This window comes from Ctenopharyngodon idella, chromosome 13 (genome assembly GCF_019924925.1).
Source record: "Ctenopharyngodon idella isolate HZGC_01 chromosome 13, HZGC01, whole genome shotgun sequence".
NCBI lineage: Eukaryota > Metazoa > Chordata > Actinopteri > Cypriniformes > Xenocyprididae > Ctenopharyngodon > Ctenopharyngodon idella.
In genome coordinates, this window is record NC_067232.1 from 20,521,422 (window position 1) to 20,539,594 (window position 18,173).

Here is an 18,173-nt window from a genome sequence, read left to right on the forward strand (position 1 = left end):
ACATTTATGGCTAAGCATTTTTGCTCTCTTAAAACAAATTTTTTTTGCAATCTGATTAGTATTAAACAACGTCCAACAGTGAATATACATTTATCATTTTGCCATTTTCCTAAAATATCATGTCCACCACAGTTTCCTTTCCACCATATCTCAAATTAAGTGCATTATGTCAAACAGTATACTGTGGTGGAAATGACATTTTAAACATTTTTGTAATAAAATAGACAATGTTTTTTTCCCCCTTGTTATCGTTAGTCTATTTTTCACATTTAGTATTTATGTCTCCTAAATAACCAAAAGAAAAGGATTTTTGGAACTTTTTGACAAAATTAATTTCACAAAATTACAGCTAAATTCAAAATGGTGCACAATAAAAATATTCTGACTCTATTAGAACATTATACAATATTCTAAACAGGTAATCAAAAACAGTCTAAAATATTTTAAGATATAGTTTTTCAATGCTTTAGCATATAGTTTTTTATTTTATATAGCTATTAGTATATATATATATATATATATATATATATATATATATATATATATATATACAGTCAAACCAAAAATTATTCAGACACTAGATATAATTTTTTATATTTTTTTACTAGTGGGTGCAGGACACTATAGTTCATTAATGTAAGTGAGGATACCAAATCTTCATACAGTGGACTACCAGTAAAATTGATAAAAAATTTGGGACCAAAATTTATTCAGACACTTTGACCTGACCATGTTTTGCTTAAGTGTTATCTGACATAAATAAGATTTTTTTTTTTTTTTTTTTTTTTTTTTTTTTTTTCTGGCACAGTTTAACTCTGAGATCTTGTCATATTGTATTAACATTTTTTTTTTAACTATAGTGAATAAACTGTATTAATGAATGAAATGTTCAAGGTGTCTGAATAAATTTTGGTTTGACTGTATATATATATATATATATATATATATATATATATATATATATATATATATATATACTGTATATATATAATTCATTAGGCTACAGTAGCCTAATTATTATTTTTCAACATTTCCTTTTAAGATTTAATGACAGTGAATCACTCTCCTATTGATAAGCAATACACACACACTGTGCGGTTAAAGGCAACAGATGGCTACTTTGTCTGATTGACTATAATCATTAATCATTCATCCCTTGGCACTCATGCATTATCTCGGGTCTCCACGTTTTCAGGGTGGCAACCGAGGCAACGCTCTCTCAAACTGCGATCTCATTGGTTGGCCACCACGCTCGTCACTCCCCCATCCGTCGGAAGTACGTTCCCGTCCTGCGTCTCCCTACAGTCTCAACTAGCCTGCAAGCCTGCACTGTCGGCCTCTTTTTCACGCCTTTGCTCGGCTTGTCAAGCAGAAGTATGGGCTCAGTGGATCGGAGACTGGCCTTGGATTATTCTGCCGTTCCAACCTACCAGAATGATGCGGGATTCAGTTGTTCTCTTGTTTTATAAAAACCAACCTCGGGAATGAGCACTTCTGCTTCCTCGCTCGTGTTTTATTCGCCAGGGCTGAGCGTATATGGGACAGTAGCGAGTCTAACAGCTTTAACAGCCTTCTTTTGTAGACAAAAGAAGGCTGCGAAGTAATATTCACAAATAAAAGAGGTAAGTACGCCGCTTTGCGTTATCCGTTCTCTGGATTGCAATGCGCCATTATTTGCGTATTTTAACACGCTTTTATTTCTAGCCGCATTTATGCGCGTTTAATGTAACGGATTGCGTGTGATGTCACCGCTGGTTTTGTATGTTACCCCCTCTACGAATGTTACAATGTAACATTCCAACATCCTCCCGTGTGTCTCTCTCTCTTCCGTGCGCGCTCGCGCTCGCTCGCACCCTCTCCACGTTGCTCAGCTCACTTTCTCGATACCTGGGTATCACTCTTAAAATACTCTTTAATTCACCAAACTTATATATACACTATAACGTTACAACATTTGCGATTATGATCTCGACCGACGTTTTCGTAGAAAAATAAACATTTTTAAGAGCTAGTGACGAATCTACTTTAGAGCAGTCAGATGGTTCAGTTTCTTATCATTCTCAGCAGCATGTAGTTTGTTGCTGACTGATATCACTTGAGTCCTAGTTATAGGTAGTTAAAACGTGTCCACCTTCAAGATGTTAGGTGGAAATTTACAGGACTGTATAAGGAAAAGTATTTAAGGGCCTGTGACTGGTCACCATTTCTTTAACTTTTCCTCACATTTTTAATCATCTTTTTGCATTCGTTTTAGATAGACATTGGCAGATTAATTTTTAAAAGGACAAATATTCCATGTAGTCCCCTCATATATTAAGAAGAGTGGTTGATCTGTGTGAGTTTTTAAATGACTGATTCTTAATTTTACTTTCGCCTATAGTGTGGCACTCAGAATCAACTGTCATTTGTTCAATTATTTCAGTTGTTAAGAAGGTTAATTTGGAATGGCTGTTGCCATAAACAGTCATAAAGTCTTTGTCTCTGTACGTAATGTTCTACAAATAACTATTCTTTACTTTTTTTTTTAATTTCGTTTTTTCTCCTCTCAAAAGAAAATGCACTTCCGCCCCTTAATGTTGTCCAAAAGCCAGGCCACTCATCTGGACCCCATGAGAATAGGCGTGTCGAACTGAGAGAAATTGCAGAGGATGTTTTCTGGGTTTAATATGGGGCTGCTTAACAGTCGTAGTCTAACTTTATCTGTCTAGTTTTTCTCTTTAGGGTAGTGTAGCTCAGCTATATCTTCATGAGGTCCTTATAGATTTCTGCTCTAAATTTTCTCTGATTATAATGTTTCTTTGTGTTGTGTCATGTCTGTAGTTTAACACCCTTTTTCCTCCCTTTCTCAGTCTTGCTCGACCTCCTCGCTCTTCCCACACATTGCAATACATTCACGTCATCCGTGTATTAGCTATGTTTTATTTTCAAAATAGCATTATCATATATAATCAATACACTCTTATTATGGGTCACTTCTTTGGAATGCTTTAGCATCTCCTTTGATATCTGATCACAGAAGAGCCCAGCTAATGAGGGCACAGGGTAGGGGTAGATGAGCTGCTGAGCTCATAACACTCATTCACACTGGCACTTCACTCATGACCCACACCACCAAACTGAAGTGCCTTTATGCAGGAGAGCCACATGAGAGGAGTTTCATATCCTAAACTGCTGGTCTGATAATGACATGTGTTTGAGCTCTGGCCTTGTTAATTTTGGGGGAACTCTTATGCTTTTCTGCATTCTCTCATTCGAGAGAGAGAGCTGGATCAGAATAGTTTCTGAGAGAAGACAGACTGTCCTTATTTGACTGTCTAATTAGGAGTCTGGAGAAGAGGCTTCTGAAGAGAACTTCAGAAAGGCATGCATTCACAGCCGTGAGGGTTATCGAACTGTTCTGATTATACATCATCTTTGTACTCATTTATTAGCAGAAAGAAGTGCACAAAATTTATTTGCTGATGATTCACTGACATGTTGTGTTCCTGTCTGGTGTTCTTAAAGGAGTCATGAATTGAGAAATCAAATTTCCCTTGATCTTTTGACATATAAGAGGTCACTGAACTATAAAAATATCCTGTAAGTCTCAATACTTCCTTGTTAGTTCAAAAACAGTTTTTATTGAAACCAAGTTGCCCAAATGACTTGTTTTGGATTTTGTCACATTATGACATAATAGTTCGATGATAGACCTCCACTGTAGAAGAAAATTAACACCTACGTCTACATCATTGCCTCTTTAGCCCCGCCCACCGATTGCACATTTCATGTAGTAGTAAATACGAGAGAGACGCAAAGAATTACTCCAGCAACAAAACCATAGAGATCCCTCTGAGGATTACAAGACGTTTTTGCAGTGCCGAGTTGTCTTTGCATTGCCTTCCTTGTGATCCTAACATTAAAGGGTTAGTTCACCCAAAAATGAAAATTCTGTCATTTATTACTCACGCTTGTGCCGTTCCAGACCCGTAAGACCTTCGTTAATCTTCGGAACTAAAATTGAGATATTTTTGTTTAAATCCAATGGCTCCGTGAGGCCTAGATAGGGAGCAATGACATTTCCTCTCTCAAGCTCCATAAAGGTACTAAAAACAACATATTTAAATCAGTTCATGTGAGTACAGTGGTTCAATATTAATATTATAAAGCGACGAGAATATTTCTGGTGCGCCCAAAAAAAAACAAAATAACGAATTATTTAGTGATGGCCGATTTCAAAACACTGCTTCAGGAAGATTCGGAGTGTAATGAATCAGCGTGTCGAATCCTCAGTTCGGAGCGCCAAAGTTACGTAATTTCAGCAGTTTGGCGGTTTGACGCGATCCGAATCATGATTCGACACGCTGATTCATTACGCTCTGAATCTTCCTGAAGCAGTGTTTTGAAATCGGCCATCACTAAATAAGTCGTTATTTTGTTTTTTTTTTGGCGCACCAAAAATATTCTCGTCGCTTTATAATATTAATATTGAACCACTGTACTCACATGAACTGATTTAAATATGTTTTTAGTACCTTTATGGATCATGAGAGAGGAAATGTCATTGCTCCCTATGTAGGCCTCACGGAGCCATCAGATTTAAACAAAAATATCTTAATTTGTGTTCCGAAGATCAACGAAGGTCTTACAGGTGTAAAACGGCACGAGGGTGAGTAATTAATGACAGAATTTTCATTTTTGGGTGAACTAACCCTTTAAGAAAGCTTGGATGAACTTTAACAAAGTTCCAGATCACATTAGTAGACACTGGGGGTGTAACGGTACATGTATTTGTCACGAACTGTACGGTACGGACATCACGGTTCGGTTCATGCAGTTAGACAACGAATACAGTCAGTCATAGGTGATCCATGCTTCAGTCCAGAAGGGGGCACAAGCTGTAACAACGCTGTTCGTTAACCGCCACAACAGGAAAAATAGCAGAAGACAAACAACGCATACACAAATGACTTGTGTGCTTGAAAACAAAATCCACTAGGTAGTGCACATGTGTCAAATGCATCTTTCTTTGCTCATGGACAGTTAAGTATAGGAGGGTTGGGGCTTAAGCTTTAAATATTTAAATATAGTTTAAATAGAGCAAATTGTAACACACCTAATACACAAGTTTTATTTTTCATTATTCTATTCATTTTGTACTTTTATAATGCAAGATGCTTTTCAGTTTTGTAGCTGATTGTGACCAAATACCCTTTGTTTTTTATTAGCCCTGCAAAAAAATGACCTATGCAAAAGTGCATTCTGTTTACTGCTTAGTGCTTAATACACTATAGTAGGCTGTATTGTACCAACTAGGGGATTAAATGCCGCTAGGTGGAACAAACTGTGATTTGCACCACTGTCTGTTCAAAGTAAAATAAAAGAAACCTAGCATTGTGGATTTGTTCCTTTGTCCGGTAACACTTTAGTTTAGGATCCAATTCTCATTATGAACTAGTTGCTTATTAGCATGCATATTACTAGAATATTGGCTGTTTATTAGAACTTATAAAGCATGTGCATGTCCACATTCTACATCCCATAATCCTACCTAATACCTAGACTTAAGAACCTTTCTAACCATTAATAAGCGGTAATTAGGGGTTTATTGATACAAAAGTCATAGTTAATAGTGAGAATTGACCCTAAACTAAAGTGTGGCCATTTTACCTATTATACCACAATCGTACCGAACCGTGACCCCAAAACCGAGGTACGTACCAAACCGTGACTCCTGTGTGCGTTACACCCCTAGTAGACACAGTTAATTTTTTCCGCTTCATTCGTTTTTAAACAAGACACCATTCAGCGCAGGTTTTTCAGAGAGATTGAAAATAAAAGCTGATGCAGTGATGACTATATTGGATCCGACAGTAATGTCGCAACACACAAGTGTGAGTAACAGGGTTTTTGCCATGTGTCACTATTGCTTTGTCTGTTACAGATCGTTTCATATGTACTGTGTATTTATATTGTAGTGCCGCAGTCAAACTGTGAATAGTTCTGATGATAGTTGTGATTTGCTGTTTTTTTCCTTTGCTTCAGCTTTTAATGGGTTAATACGGGAGATTACTGGATATGGAAGAAAGCATTTAGAAAATGCTGCTTTTGTTATTGTTTTGACCTAAGCCATTCGATGTAATGGTGAATAAAAGCTTCAGTGTGCGACATCATCTGTTTTTTTTTTTTGTTTTTTTTGTTTTTTTACAACATTTCAACGTTTCATTTTATTTAAAACACGACACTGCAAATGACAATGTATACGTTTTTCACTTTATCAAAAAAGATGAATGATGAATAGCCTATAAGAACGACAGTGCGACAAATGATGGTACATATTTATTCATAATTCCATTTACACGAAACACCACAGGTTATCCAGTCACCTATAACTGTGGTAACTCAGTGCTTAAACTTTATTTGCCACAACCAAGACTTGTAAAGCATAGCCTATGTAATACGCATAAATGTTTCACATTGTTGGCAAATGTTTCAACTATGTTGATTTTTCAACATCAGAAGTTTTCAAAATAATTCAGCACGTGTAATGGCGGAGATGTTGAAATTATTTTAATTTGCAAAACTGTTACCCAATCATAGCGGTGGGCGTTTACTTCCAAGTCTTGAATGCGGCACGCCTTTCAAAGAGAGGGTCAAAAACAGGATCGAAAAACAGCTTATTACTTATAAATTAGGATGCATTTTGTTGATAACATTATAAGAGAACATTAAAAAATGTGTAAAAAAAAAAAAAAAAAAAATTTCATGACCACTTTAAAGCAGTGGCATAAAATGTCATTATATCTGAATAGTTCACATAAAATGATACTTCGTCATCATCATTTACTCTCCCTACATCATTTCAACCTTGAATTTATTTTCTTCTGTAAAACACAAAAAAGATCTTTTGTTGAGAGCTTTTGTCAATACAATGAAAGTGAATGACAATTTATAGCTCCAAATGTTTATTATAAATGCCAAAATAAATGACTTTGGTCAAGGACCAATGGCATTTATTAGTGATTTATAACTGAAACTGAAACTTAGAATGTTGTACAGGGTGGTGTGTTCTCATAGTGAAGTTCTTTGGCAACATTTTTGGTTGCAGTTAAGTGTGTCCACACTGCTGATATTTTTATCTGTTTCAACTTATTCATATTGTGTACATGAAATAGATGCTGACACAGTCAAAATTTGTCATTGGAATTGCGCTAATTAAACATCAGTGTTTCGGTTAATGGTTTTGGTCCTCCAAGACTTTTAGCCAAAACTTTTTTTTTTTTTTTTTCTCTCTTTCTTTCTAGCATATGTTTGGTTGCTGAAACTTCTGTGCATAACTAGCATTTTTTTTAATTCACTTTCATTGTATGAAGCTTGGACATTCTGGTTAATATCTCTTCTGTTTCATGGAAAAAAAGAAAATAATACCCTCATGTCATTATGACTCTGTGAGTAAATTGTCAAATTTTTCATTTTTGCATAAACTATCCCTTTTTAAGGGTTTCAAGTAGTGTCTGTGATTAAAGACATGCTCAGAAAAGTTAGTATTTTAGCCCAGGAAAAATGTTTGGAGAGAATATCCTATCTGTGCATTCAGCTGTTTGTTTTTGTGAAAGTGATTTGCATAGTCAAGGAAAAAATTATGCCAACTCCCATGGAAAAACAACAAAGCCGATGCATCTGATATTGCAGTACATTAGAGATGCATCTGGAGGCTGAAAGGGCAGAGTTAGAAAAAGGAGCGTGTGAAAGAAGAGTCCATGTCTCATCACGTCGTATTTGGAGTGTTATGTGAACGTTACTCTGCAGGTGCAATGTTATTTTTTTGGCTAGCGATCAGCAACAGTAAATGTGAAATTGTTGATTTATTGTGTTTGCCAAAGATCAACTTCTCAACACTTAATAAAACCTTTATAATTGTTGCTGCAGTGAAGCTGGATAATTGGAATTGCTTGGAACGTCGATGTTTGTAGCACTGGATCATTGGATGGGCTCAGTCCAAAGCCCTATCTCGATGTCTAAGTGTTTCTTCAGTCTTATATAACTCTCTCCACAACATCCCACTGTTCTTAACTGGCATATTTACAGTCATTTAAGGTTAGGCTTAACATGTACCACATAGTTCAGATATATCTAATAATTTGCCCATAATATGATTTGAGACTATTGACACACAATGTAAGAGATTTGGTGTCTTAATTAAATTATTATATGTGAAGAATTAAATATGTTTGAAGATGATGCACAACAATTTTGATAACTATTTTTTTAGGCTGTGTGTTTGCTTGTTCATTGGCCTTGGTGGTTTGGTCCTTCTTAATTCCGGGAAGTGAGGTATTGTTTGAAGTTACTTCCTGTAGTAAAAGGAAGCAGCACAGCCTCTTAAATATGAAAACAATACCTGATGCCAAACTGTGCTCTGGTAATATACTTTAAACTAAGAACTTTTGCAGTTGTACAGTGCACAGTGCGAGTGCTATTTAGACTTTCAGGAGCTGCTTGGCAGCAATTTTAAATAATGAAATCAATATATGGTTGATTTAACTAAAAGCAATTCAGCTTATGCAATGCACAGTAGTAAAGAATGTAATGTCATAAATGCTGTGCATAAAATAAATAAATTGGTATTTTTTGCATATGCTAACCAATTTGTAGGTGTGCACTGCAAATGTAATTAAACAGAATGTTTACACAATGTTAAATACTATTCGCTACTTCTACTGACCACTGTCCCATGACCTGATAAAGAATATTCAGTTTAGCCAGTTAACTGACATGGGGCCCTGTCCCAAATGCTGACCAAATTTGAGATTTTTATTGTATTTCTATTTGAGATGATTGTTGATTGTTGTTCCTTGTAATACTCCAATGGGTTTATGGGTAATACATTTTTCTGTCTTTAGTGTTTTGGTGAATATTGAGTAAATATTGTCTAAAATAAGTCACTTAATTTAATCAGTTTCAATTTTTCTCTTATCGGTTGACCACTGTTTGTGAGCACCCTTCTGAATCAGTAGATGACAAATGGAATAGCCTGCAGTCCCTTTGACTTCACGTGTGCATGAGAGAGTGAAGGCCACGAGACTACAAGTCCACATCAAGTGCATCATTTAAGATCGAGCCGTACTGTCATGATGATTTGAGAGCAAAATTATATATTTTCACTGCTCATCCTTGTGGTATTATTGTGTGCCCTAGTAAAGAAATGCACAGTATATAGGCGAGCAGTAGCCGACAGATATATTGCCAAGGCTGATATTTGGCAGTTTTTTTAAAGGATTAGTTCACTTTAAAATGAAAATTACCCCAAGCTTTACTCACCCTCAAGCTATCCTAGGTGTATATGACTTTCTTCTTTCTGATGAACGCAATCGGGTTTATATTAATAAATATCCTGATGAATCCAAGCTTTATAATGGCAGTGAACGGGACCAACGAGTATGAAGCAGAAGAAAGTGTGTCCATCCAAAGCAAAAACGTCCTCCCCACGGCTCCAGGGGGTTAATAAAGGCCTTCTGAAGTGAAGTGTATTTAATAAGTTGTAAAGTAAAATATAGCTTCCGCCAGACTGCCTTCCGTATTCAACTTAGGAAGAAAGTGTAACACCTCTCGCAGTTCAAAACGCTTACGCTATGTCCTACGCCTTCCGTATTCAACTTACGAAAAAAGCGGTCAGGTGGAAGCTAGATATTTTACTTTATAACTTGTTAAATATGGATATTTTTCTTACACAAATGCATCGCTTTGCTTCAGAAGGCCTTTATTAACCCCCCGGAGCTGTGTAGAGTACGTTTATGATGGATGAATGCACTTTCTTGACCTTCATACTCGTTGGTCCCATTCACTGCCGTTATACAGATTGGATGCATCAGGATATTTAATAATATAACTCCGATTGTGTTCATCAGAAAGAAGAAAGTCATATACGCCTAGGATGGCTTGAGGGTGAGTAAAGCTGGGGGTAATTTTCATTTTAAAGTTAACTAATCCTTTAAATATCGACATGAGCCGATAAGTTTTTCCATTTGGCTGATGTTGAAATGGGACTTTTATTTTGACAGCAATGAGAACACTCATGTCTTCTATTAACGCGTTATTAGATAGAACTGTTAAAGAAAGTAAACGATATACAAAAAATTATTATAGTGTTTGCTTTTATATTATTAGTACTAATAGAAAGGCAAACACTATAATACTTAAAATTCATTTACCATCAGCATTCAGCAAATACACATTTATATAATTTAAACAAATCTTTGAATATAATAAACATTTTATTTTCACAAACCTTGCAGACTCAGTCATATCCAGCCATGAGATCTTCTGAAGTGTGTATTTTGTAGACTGCATAAAAACGTGTGTACTGTGTGTAATGGTTGGTCCGTGCGATTTGAATGCGGACAGGAGAGCTCAGCTGTTACTGGACACGCACGATTGACAAACTTTAAACCCTTGATTTCAGTCTATGCTGTGCTATGTCCAGTTGCCCACTGTATCATATTCATATAATTTTCACTGTGTGCCATATGTAAAATTACTAGTGTCTTTATTTGAAAAAATATTGGTTTGAGGGCATTGGCCATCAAAAAATCAATATCAGTCGACCACTCTTTAGTCTGTTCAGATTCTTTTGGAGTTGCTCTGAGGTTTATTGTAAGCTCATGAGATGGTCTGTTCAGATATTAAGTTTTCATTTTAATTCATATGTATTATCTTGGCATTAGACTAGTCGACCATATATTTTGCTCTGTGAAGATGATACTTTTGGTCTCCTCTTATAATGGGGAGATCTGAGCATGATCTGCCGGTGGCCTCAATTTTGCATAATTTGTGCAGTACAACCACAGTGTTTTAAACAAATATCAGCACTTTTCCTTTCTGAAAAAAGGGAACAGTAACCGCCTCCTCAGACTGTTTTTGTGTCTGTCTACATGTTCTCTGTCAGTGTTCCCCCTATCCATACTTCTGTCTTTACCTCTCTATAGTGTGTGTGTGTGTGTGTGTCTGCTGCCATGACAGTGAAAGTTCTTGGTCAGGTCCAGACTGGCTCAGTAATATAGCACATACCAGCAGATCAGCTGTGAGCAGATCCCTCAGTTCATTTATAGCCATGGCCTTGTGTCGATGCATGTCTGCCTGGCAACTCTGTGCTAACTGTACCGCTCATGCACCCACCCACTATATACATGCTCTTTGTGTATAACATTATGCACACATTCTTTGTGCTCACACACTAAACACATTTTAGTGCTGCTTTATCTATATGTCTGATATGTTTCACATTCCATTTTGTTAAAACTACAATCTTAACAGATCACACCAGCTTACAGTTTTAAATACTATGCTAACATATAATGAATTCATTTCAGTGCCCTAGGAATGTACATTTACAGAAACCAATCTCCCATCCAGTGTACACACAAATGTCACGCATTTCTTTTGTCCATAGCTTTTTTTTTTTTTTTTTTTTTTTTTTTGTATATAGTTTACACACCATCACTGCATCACTGTTTTTATTATTTATGAACAGCGAAAAGATTTTCATTGTTATTTTTTTGTTTGTTTGTTTCCCTGATAGGTCGTGGTCTCCAATCTATGGAGAAAGTGGGCAAGATGTGGGGTAACCTCAGGAGTAGATGCCAAGCCCTCTTCCACAAGGATGGCACAGAGTCCAGTCTGTGTAGCCAGGACTTAGATTGCGTTCACTGTGTGGTGGACATGGGCAGAGGAGCACATGCAGAACCTTATGAAACTAGGTCTTCCACACCATCACGGACCTTGTCACCACTCCCACTGGTTGCTGGAGGACGCAGAGGCCATAACTGTGTGGCAGATATTCCCCAGATAGTAGAAATCTCCATTGACAAAGAGAGCGAAGATGCACGGAGGGGCCCCCTTGTGCGTAGGGACTCCTACTCACGTCATGCTCCCTGGGGAGGTAAAAAGAAACATTCTTGCTCAACTAAAACGCAAAGTTCACTTGAGACTGACAGGCGAACGGGACGCTCAAGAGGAAGTACAGCCAGGAGGGAGCGTCGTTATGGAGTTAGCTCCATCCAAGAGATTAATGATTCTGTAGGAGCTGGCAGCAGTGGGCGCAGCCTTAGCACCCGTTCTCTGCGGCAGCGACTTCGAGACAGCGTAGGCTTGTGCCTTCCTCTCACCACGCACCACCGCTCTCAGCCAGCTAAAGGTCAGGTGTCCTCCAAACGTAAGATCCACCTGACGGAACTGATGCTTGAAACATGCCCTTTCCCGCCTGGTTCGGATCTGGCCAACAAGTGGCACTTAATTAAGCAACATACGGCACCAGTCAGCCCTCATTCCTCAACTGCTCTTTTGGATGCATTTGATTCAGCACATTCTTCCCCCGAGGATGAGGAGGAGAGGCTGCGTGAACGACGTAGACTTAGCATAGAGGAAGGAGTGGATCCCCCTCCAAATGCGCAGATCCATACGCTGGAGGCAACTTCACAGAGCTCTTCCCTCTATAAACTGGGACCAAAGATGGCTCCTGGTGTTGGGGAAGGACTTGTGGAGAGCAGGAGCCTGGGAACAGTCTCCTCTATTTCTGGGGGGTTATCTGGGATTGCTGCACAGGTTGCAGCGAGTATGGCAGTGCCATCCCACACTGTTGACTGTGACTCTGAGGAGGACTCAACTACCCTTTGCTTACAGACACGAAGGCCCAAGCAGAGGCATGCCTCTGGAGACACTCACTGCTCCAGACAGCCAGGGCCTTGGAAGGTCCACACACAGATTGACTATATCCATTGTTTGGTGCCTGACCTACAGGCCATAACTGCACTTCCTTGCTATTGGGGGGTGATGGACCGGTACCAAGCAGAAGCACTGCTGGACGGACGGCCAGAAGGCACCTTTCTGCTACGTGACTCTGCACAGGAGGACTACTTGTTCTCCGTTAGTTTTCGACGCTACAATCGGTCGCTGCACGCACGCATTGAGCAATGGAATCACAACTTTAGTTTTGATGCGCATGACCCCTGTGTCTTCCACTCTTCCACAGTAACAGGCCTGCTGGAGCACTATAAAGACCCCAGTGCCTGTATGTTCTTTGAGCCCCTGCTCACTGCTCCCTTACACCGGACTTTCCCTTTCAGCCTTCAGCACCTGGCGCGAGCCGCCATCTGCAGACGCACCACCTACGATGGCATTGGTGCCTTGCCACTGCCTCCAACCATGCAGGACTTCCTCAAGGAGTATCACTACAAACAGAAAGTCCGTGTGCGCTGGCTAGAGAGAGAGCCACCACTCAAGGTCAAATGAGGTCTGGCTCTGTGCCGAGAGAGGCAGGAGTGTGGGCAAGAGCTTTGCTGCCAGAGGAGTGTGTGTCTCATATTATCAATTATACAGCTGGCTTTAGACATAAGGCAAAAGAGGATGTTTTGAACTTCCGGCATGTAATACTACATGTGGAATCCATACATATGTTTCAATGCAGTACATTCTGTCAAGCTAGCTTATGTGCTGAAGTGTTGAGCATGCTGGGAATGAGATGGTCTTATTCTCTCTGCTCTTTTTTTTCTATGACCTTATATCCAGTGAATCTTCACTAGCTTGCCGCATGCCTCCTGCATTCTATCTCCTAGTGTTTTACACTATTTTGAGCAGTAAAACTGAGTGTTGTTACATTAATTGTCCTCACTTGTGAGGCAAATGGATGAAATCTATATTAGCTTAGTCCAGTGATTAAAATATATTCATCAAATAACCTTGGAACTCTTGATACCTGAATATCTGCTACTCTCTAAAACATAATGTCAAATATCTAGACACGTTAACTGTATGACTATTTGCTAAATCATGGCTAATTTATCAGCAATACCTTCAAGATACTTTACAGCACCCTCCTACAAGTGTGAAGTTCCCCTAGTCGGCACTTGTTAAGCCTTGTGTACATGGACAGGATCACAGTTATACATACACCTCCCAGCACTAAGCATGTTTTATATTTAAAATCGAGGCAGACGGAAGTGAAATGCATGAATTAATTGCGTGAGGAGGAAGGAGCTACTATATGCAAAAAGCTACTTTTTCCTTTTACCCAGTGGCCTGAGAGTGGGCACACAGGCACAGTGCACCATGTGCTATATAAAAGAAAGGACGGATTTAAAACTGGGCCCTCACGTAGTGTCATATCCCGACATAATTCTTGTTTTACATCTATTTTACTATTTTCTATTTTTATCAGTGACAGTCTAAAATGACATAGGGCACTTTAATTGTTGTTTGTGTACCGCACAATTACTTATAGACTCAAGTACATACATATAAACAGATTGTATTGTTTGTGTGGTTTTTTTTTTTTTTTTTATGGACCTTATTCATAGGATGTCAGTTTATCCCCCATATTCTCAGCATAAGTCACCCTAAGTTTTTGTTAGAATCAAGTATCTCTTACCTTGCCTGTGCATATGGTATTTGCTCGATGCTATATTTTAGCCAACATGGTTATATATGCAACAACCAGAAGTGGGCAGAGAAAGTCCTCTGTAAAACTTGTATAGATACCTATTTTCACTTTAGATATTGTTGGAACACAGATGCCATCACTGCGTATATATTTTGTGTTTATTGGATTGATGTCCAGTTCTGTTATAAAGTGTGATTGGTTTCACTTGATAATGTTGCACTTTTATTCATTATGAAGCATGCAGCTATGCTTCCCTTGTCATAATTGTGTGCACTAGTGATTGAGATTCCCTGAACACTGTAAAAAAAAATATAGATATAAAGCTCTATACTTTTGATGTTATTGGCTTTACACAAAAATTAAGGCCAACAAAATAATGCTCATATGTTTAATATCAGATTTTTAGCATTGTAATGGTGGACTCTTAAGTTCCAGGCAGATGTTAGACCATGTGTAATATGTAAAACTGTTACAATTTGCAGTATTTGGGTGTTGGATGATCAGTGACCAAAGGTTTGCATCTCTAGGTTGTTATTGTGAATGAGAAATCTTCCACCATGCCTCTTGATTATTTATTTGAGCTCAATGGCTTAATTATAGTGTCCAGTTTTCTGGCAGAGTAGCACCAATTTTGAAGCCATTTATTTGAACTGCAATTAAATCCGCAATTCAACTCTTTAAGAACATGCCTCGGTTGTCGCTGAAAGGAAGTCATTTTGTTAATTTTAACATTTTTACTCTATTTTTCCACTTGAATGACCTGAATGAATACTCAAAACAACCATCTTAAAATTTCTTCCACCCTGCACACTGTATGCTCTGTATACAGGCTCATATTATGTCAACTGTGTAGCTGTACATGTCAGATGATGTCATCTGCTTTCAAGCCTTTAGCTTTGAGAATAATATACCTTTCATTGAATTTACAGACAGAATATGAGCACTTGGCCACAGCTAGCAGTTTCGCAGCTGCTCCCCGAGCCAGTCCTACTGAAGAAAAGCCATCTAAAATCAGCCTAAGCAGGTTTGTTGGTTTTAGTTGGTTTCCCAGGTTTTAGAAGGGTTTTAGGCACTTTTCTGCTGGTCAGGCTGGGAGACCAGATCGACCAATTGAAGACCAGCTTTGCCAGGCTGTGACATTAACTTAAACCAGCTAAAACCAGCAAACCAGCTTAGGCTGGTTAAAGCAGGTTTTTATTTAAAAAAAAAAAAAAAAAAAAAATGCATTACATTTGACAACTATTATGTGTAGACCAGTTTTTGCAGTCAGTGTTTAAATAAAAGTACCATGGTGTTACCATGTTTGTTAGGATATAGTAACACGGTAATGCCATTGTATTTGGATACATACCTTCGTAGTGCCATGTTTTTTAGGACATGTACCATGGTAATTCTGTGGTATTCTTTGAAGTACTAAGGAATAACATGGTATATGGAAAAGTACCATGGTGTTATCTTCTGATGACATCACTGTAACCAGGCACCACGACAGTACGTTTTGTGAAGAAACACATATAATGCTAATCCGAGGAAATTTTTCAAACATTAAATATATTCAAACAAGGCTCAACGATGCTGAAGATGTTCAGCAGACATTCACGATGCTCTTTCCCATTTCAGGAATGAGCTCAGATGATGTAAACAGCTGCATTTATGACAGAAAGCATAATTTTCAAGGGTGTTGGTTTGAGGGCTGTTAAATGCTTAGTGACAGCCTGTTCCTCACCAAATCCTTTGGATTTTTTAAAACACCGTGGCTCATGCAGTCATTTGGGACTTTCTATGCCACTGCACAGTGAGTGAGTCTCTCCTGGCAGAGTTACACCCTGCCCTGCCTTACAGGCACTAATCACAGGCTAAATTTAATATGCTAGCCTCTAAATTTAACACCTGCTAAAAGGACCACTCTGTGTTTCTTGATGGGTGCTGTGAAAATAGAAAAGAGAGGGACTTTTTGCTCTAATTTTCCTCTTCCTTCCCAGTCTGACCACATCCTCAGCATCACCCTTTTTCTTGGATATGTAGCGCTGAAAGCAGAGAGCACGTTGTTTGTCTAGTCTGGATGCTCTGCTAAAGTTAGCATTAGCAAGTGGCTAACACACACAGTGCTCCATTGAGCAACATTGAGTGCTGCGAGGAATGAGGCTGTATGAAACCTCAGTCGTTATTTAGTTAATAGTTTAGAGAAAGTATTATGAGGGAAGCATAACACACCAAACTAATCCAACACAGTGTTCTTCTGCAACTCAGGCCTGGTTTACTGCCTTTAAAATAGTTACTGCAGAAGTCAACAAAGATTACAGTGAGGAGTCTTGTTTTGAGACTTCTGTGAGCTGTGTCTTGTGCTTATGGCCTGGGGATGCTTTGTCTTTGTTTTCATGGTTAACAACTAAATAATTCTGAAACCGCTTCTCTATACAGAGGAGTCTGATGTTCTTTCTGCCCTTTTTTCCCCATGGGAAATCTATGTCAGCCACTGTAGCACATACTGACCATATGACCATGTCAAGTATAGAACCTGCTTGCAAACTAGCCAGTGAAAAAAAAAAAAAAAAAAAAGGCACACATACTCAAATGTACCCATAATTGTTAAATGTTTAGGTGTACAAGTAAATTATAGAATGAACTTTATTCTACAGAGTGTGGCAGGGCAGCAATTGATCTTGAACTTACTAATCCTTCTGTTTAGATCATAATTCTTTTAGCTCTCCTTTAGTGCCAACGTGTAAAGCTCTGAGGCCTCATTTATGAAATGTGTATGATCATCCTAAATGTGAAAGCATGATCATTACTGATGATTAAAAAATAGTGAAAATAAGAAAATGATAACGAAAAAAACTTTCTTTTTTGTGGTCATTTATTTATTCATTTATTCAATTGTTCACTTTGCAATTGTATCATTAAACAAAAGTCTTTAGAAAATTAAGTCAGCAGTAAGGTCATTATACATGCTTTTTACTTGTACATACAAGAATATTGCCATGACAGTTTCAGCCTTCATAGATCTCAATTTGTTCCTACGCAGTATCAAATCCATGGACTTCAGGATTAAATATGAATTTAGGATTAAATCTGGACTTAAATCTGGTTTTATAAATGAGCCCTCTGATCTTTGCAACTTTGGTGCCAAAATTTGTTGCAAAAGGAGTTGAATAATAGTTTTATGCAAGCAGAGTAGCACTTAATGAATTATTTTTACATAAATTGTATCTCTAATACACAATGAGTGTGATGTAACCATTGTTGCAATCTAATGTCACTTTAATGCTATACGTGCACGCTTGTAGCAGTATGTGTGTGGGTGCTGTGGTGACAGGGCTTGACGATGATGGGGGCTAATGGTTGTCATTCTGCCTCCTCGACCGCCTTATACATTCTGACCAATCACAACAGCCTTCTCAGCTGCCACAGACTAACCAGTCTCTAATCATACAGTATCACCAAATATTGTTCTCCGTTTCCTTCGATCTTCTTTTCTCATTTTGTTAACAAATATCTGGATGGAAGAGGTGTTTTTAGAAAACAAGATGTTCGCATTATATTTTTTTGTGTTTTTTTTCTCCTCTCCACCTCTGAATATTTTCTTGGACTCTATTGTTTTATTCTTTGCATAACCTGTTCATTGTTGCAGCCAATGCCCTTGTAGATGTCACTCTTGGTGCTTTGTGAATGCTTCATTGTCTTAATATTATTAATAAAATATTGAGTGTATTCCATGCAGTAAATAGATATGATCACAAATTGGTTTCTTTCATTTGGT

General features: G+C 38.0%; 1 protein-coding gene across 1 annotated transcript; it reads left to right on the plus strand.

Moving 5' to 3' along the window:
- The first annotated feature begins 1,262 nt into the window (after positions 1-1,262).
- On the plus strand, positions 1,263-18,154 carry socs5b (suppressor of cytokine signaling 5b). Its single transcript, XM_051916630.1, has 2 exons — positions 1,263-1,622; positions 11,558-18,154. Exon 2 carries the CDS (start codon positions 11,575-11,577, stop codon positions 13,264-13,266), a length of 1,692 nt encoding a protein of 563 aa, XP_051772590.1. The 5' UTR covers positions 1,263-1,622; positions 11,558-11,574; the 3' UTR covers positions 13,267-18,154.
- The last annotated feature ends 19 nt before the right edge of the window (positions 18,155-18,173 follow it).